The 3,820-nt window shown below is 37.5% G+C and overlaps 1 protein-coding gene across 1 annotated transcript; it reads right to left on the bottom strand.

Moving 5' to 3' along the window:
• Positions 1 to 1,231: 1,231 nt before the first annotated feature.
• Positions 1,232 to 1,988, bottom strand: LOC126719739 (vinorine synthase-like). The gene is made up of 2 exons (XM_050422263.1): positions 1,769 to 1,988; positions 1,232 to 1,722 (listed from the first exon to the last, which is right to left on the bottom strand). The coding sequence occupies exons 1-2, from the start codon at positions 1,986 to 1,988 to the stop codon at positions 1,232 to 1,234; spliced, it is 711 nt and encodes a 236-aa protein (XP_050278220.1).
• Positions 1,989 to 3,820: the final 1,832 nt, after the last annotated feature.

Genomic DNA, 3,820 nt, shown 5'->3' on the forward strand with positions numbered 1-3,820 from the left:
TTACAGAAATTTACCATAAAACAACAAGCATTTGGTTTGTCTATGTTTTTAATCTTTTGAAAGTTTGTGGAGCCTACTAATTAGGCCATCTAAACCATTATAATTAAAAATCACTAGTAACATAAGGAACAAGGGGGTCCATAATGTATTCATGTTCTCCTCATACTGTAATAAATCTGAGTAGTTAAATAGTATTGTTGTTTAATTTATCACTACTACGTATATTTTTCTTGAAATCTACATACCATTGATCGTAACTCCAAAAAGATATTTCAAAGTTCATTTGCCTGATTACTTTGCTATGGGGTGAGTTGAAACATTGTTGGGTAGTGATGTATGTTAGATTGTATGTGTGGCCTCTTGACTCACAAAGGGTAAGTGCTTATTTATGCTAACTTTTTGTTATTGCTATTCTTTATAGTTGTAATGATTGATAGGTCTAACAAGGCTCCATTAATGTATGAGAGGCTTCAATCTCACCCAAATGACAAGCAATAAAACAAGACAATTCATGTTCAACTTTTAGGTTTTTTCTATTAAAAAAAAATGTTTGGCTTTCAAGTAATCACCAATTCATTGTATTAACTCAACATCACAAAGTAACTTTAATTTAATGATATGAACAGGGTTTATCATTTTTTATGTTGCAAAAAGAAAAAAAAAACTCAAGCTAATATTAATAGCACTACTAAAATTTACGCATGGGTTACATACTAGTTCAAATTAATATAAAGCAACGAAAGAAAACTAGATAAAAAAACAATGAAAAACGTACGACCATTGACAAACCAACATGTTTGTCTAGGATTTTAGGAAATTGAAACATACAATGGGGCTTAAAAATACGAAGCATCTGAGTCAAACAACTGGATATGTGGTTTTAGAACTACGTAAAGGAAACAAATTCCAGAAGCTCATGGTGACATTCAAATTTGGCCATCACTTGCTCAGCTAGGGTCACCCATGCCTCAATTCCATCACCTGATCTGGTACTCATCAAAACAACAATATTCTTGATGGGCACATTAGTAGTGCAAACCCAGATTGGCTTTCCAAATCCAAAGTCAATATTGTAGAATGGGAACCTAATCCAATTACTAAACCTGTACATCTCCACCTCTTGTTTGGCCACTATTTCCAATCTCAATTCAAAGGCCTCCAATAATGCATCTTGAAGTTTCTCTATGTAATCTCAATCTTTTTTATTACTTTCCTTATGTGACCTACCAGGTCATGTAAATCTATATATGTTGCTTTCCTCCTTAGTCAATGATGCAATAGCCAATTGCCAAAGGTTACCACAACAATGCTCCGGCAAACGTTGGACCATCCTTCCTCTTAAGTCCACCGTATGGGACAAAGTAGATGATATACTAGTCTTCCTTAGCTTTTCTCTAGTTACAGACAAGGCGGTTTTCCATATAAGAGAGGTTACTGCTTCGACACGTGATGGGTTGGCATGGCCGCCACTGAGGCCAACCTTGGCTTTAAGAAGACCCAAGCTTCTTGCATCAAATACAAATCCCTTTGTTACCGTTTTCTCTTCACTGATCACACCATGAGGCGCTTGCACATTTATATCTTTTGGTGGGAATAATGAAGCCAAATCAAAAGAGGGAATGATGGTTTGTGTTGCACCCTTTGAAGCCTCGGACCATGCATTGAGGAAAGTTGCAAACGTTGCACCATCAACAATCCTATGTGAAATGCATAACCCAATGCCTATGATTATACCACAGTTGAAGAGATTAGCTAGAAAGGCTGTCACAAGGAACTCCCTTATCATTCACCTTGTAAGGGTTAAGAGGAAGAAACTGCATCAGTATATTCATATCTGGGTTTTGTAGAATCTCTGAGAGATCAATGTTGACTCTAGCTTCCACATAGCTAGCACCTTCATCATCACACTCCACAAAGGAATTTCCTTTTGTTGGGTGCCTTACCGTGTGGTCCAGCCCACTTGCTTGCCATGCCTTGTCAAAGCTCATTTATGAGCTTGGTTCCAAGAGTCTTCAAATTCAGCTTTCCATTTATTGAGAAGTGACCAAAACATGGAGAGGTCTAACTTCTCTTAATGAGAAGTGTTCCAAAGTCAGCATGCCTTCTTGGGCAGTGACTTAGGCGTGTGAGACACGCTGAAACTGACAAAGAAGAAAAGAAGGAAAACAAAGGCCATTCGGCCTTGTGAGCAAAGCTGAAACTGAGAGCCTTTCTTGGCCATTGTATGTGAGTTCCAGAGAGAGCAAAACACAAAAAAGAGAGAGCTTCAGCTGGAGGTGCAGTCCGAAAAATAGAGAGAAACACAGTGAGAGTGTGAGAGAGTGAAAAAGAAAAAGGGGATATTTTTCTTTGCTCACACAAGGAAGATAAATTGGTGGAGTTTTCTTGGAGTTTTTGAGTGCTACAACCATGGAGAGTTGGAGTATTCAAAGGAAGATTTTGCTACTGGTTTTGTGGTGAGATTGTATTTACTCCTTGAGATTAATTTGTTGTATATCCAATTTATTGTGAACACAAGTTTAGCATAAACTTGATAGTTGTAATCTCTATTTATAGTGGATATTTTTCGGAGCTGCCCCGTGGTTTTTCCCTCTACACTAGAGGGTTTTCCACGTAAGATTTGGTGTTCTTGTATTGTGGTTGTGTGGTGCTTGCTGAATTTTTTTTTTTTTTTTGTTTCCATAATATTACTATTGCTTGGTAGTCATTAATTTTAATTCACACATAGACATAGAGGGGATTAGGATTTTTCCCAAACAAGTGGTATCAGAGCTTTTGGTTGCTTGGGTTTGACTGTCTTGTGTTGGATTAAATGGAAAATATGGCTATGAACACTATGATTAAACTCTCGGCATCGAATTATTCGATATGGAAGCCGATGATGGAGGATGTCCTTTATTGCAAGGATTTGCATGACCTTATTGAGGGTGATAGTGTTAAGCCTAGTGATATGTCTGATAGAGACTGGGAGAAATTAAATAGAAAAACTATCGGATGTATTAGACAATGCATCGATGTCAGTGTTTTTCACCATGTGTCTCAGGAAACAAATGCAGAGGCTCTTTGGGAAAAATTAAGGAGTTTTTATGAAAGAAAGACAGCTCAAAATAAAGCTTTTATTGCTAGAAAACTTGTGAATTTGAAGCTTAAAGAGGGTAAGTCCATTGCCGAGCATCTTAGTGAGTTCCAAGACTTGGTTAATCAGATGGTTACAATGAAGCTAGTAATAGATGATGAGTTGCAAGCTTTATTGCTTCTGAGTTCTTTACCTGATAGTTGGGAGACTTTGGTAGTGTCACTTAGTAATTCTGCTCCAAATGGTGTGTTACAACTTGCCATGGTTAAAGATAGTTTGCTCAATGAAGAAACTAGAAGAAAGGATATGGGCAAGGATATTGCACATGCTCTTGTCACAGAGAACAGGGGGAGAAGTAAGAGTAGAAATTCTAAAGGGCGAGGTAAATCCAGAAGTCGGTCAGAGTCGAAAGGGAAATTCAAGTGTTTTTATTGTGATAAAGAAGGTCACATAAAAAGGAATTGCAAGGCTTGGAAGAACAAACAAAAAGAGGATAAAAATAAAAAAAAGGGTGGATGATGAGAACACTGCTGCTGTTATAGTGTTGGAAGATGAGGTCCTAGCTATAGGACAAGATGATTGTTGTACAGTTTCAGATCTTTATGTTGAATGGGTGATTGATTCAGCTGCTTCCTGCCATGTCACTCCTAGAAAGGAGTTATTCACTTCATACAAAGCGGGAAACTTTGGGAGAGTGAAGATGGGCAATGATAGTTATGCCGACATTGTGGGAATTGGTGATAT

The sequence above is a fragment of the Quercus robur genome, chromosome 3 (genome assembly GCF_932294415.1).
Source record: "Quercus robur chromosome 3, dhQueRobu3.1, whole genome shotgun sequence".
In the NCBI taxonomy this organism is placed as follows: domain Eukaryota; kingdom Viridiplantae; phylum Streptophyta; class Magnoliopsida; order Fagales; family Fagaceae; genus Quercus; species Quercus robur.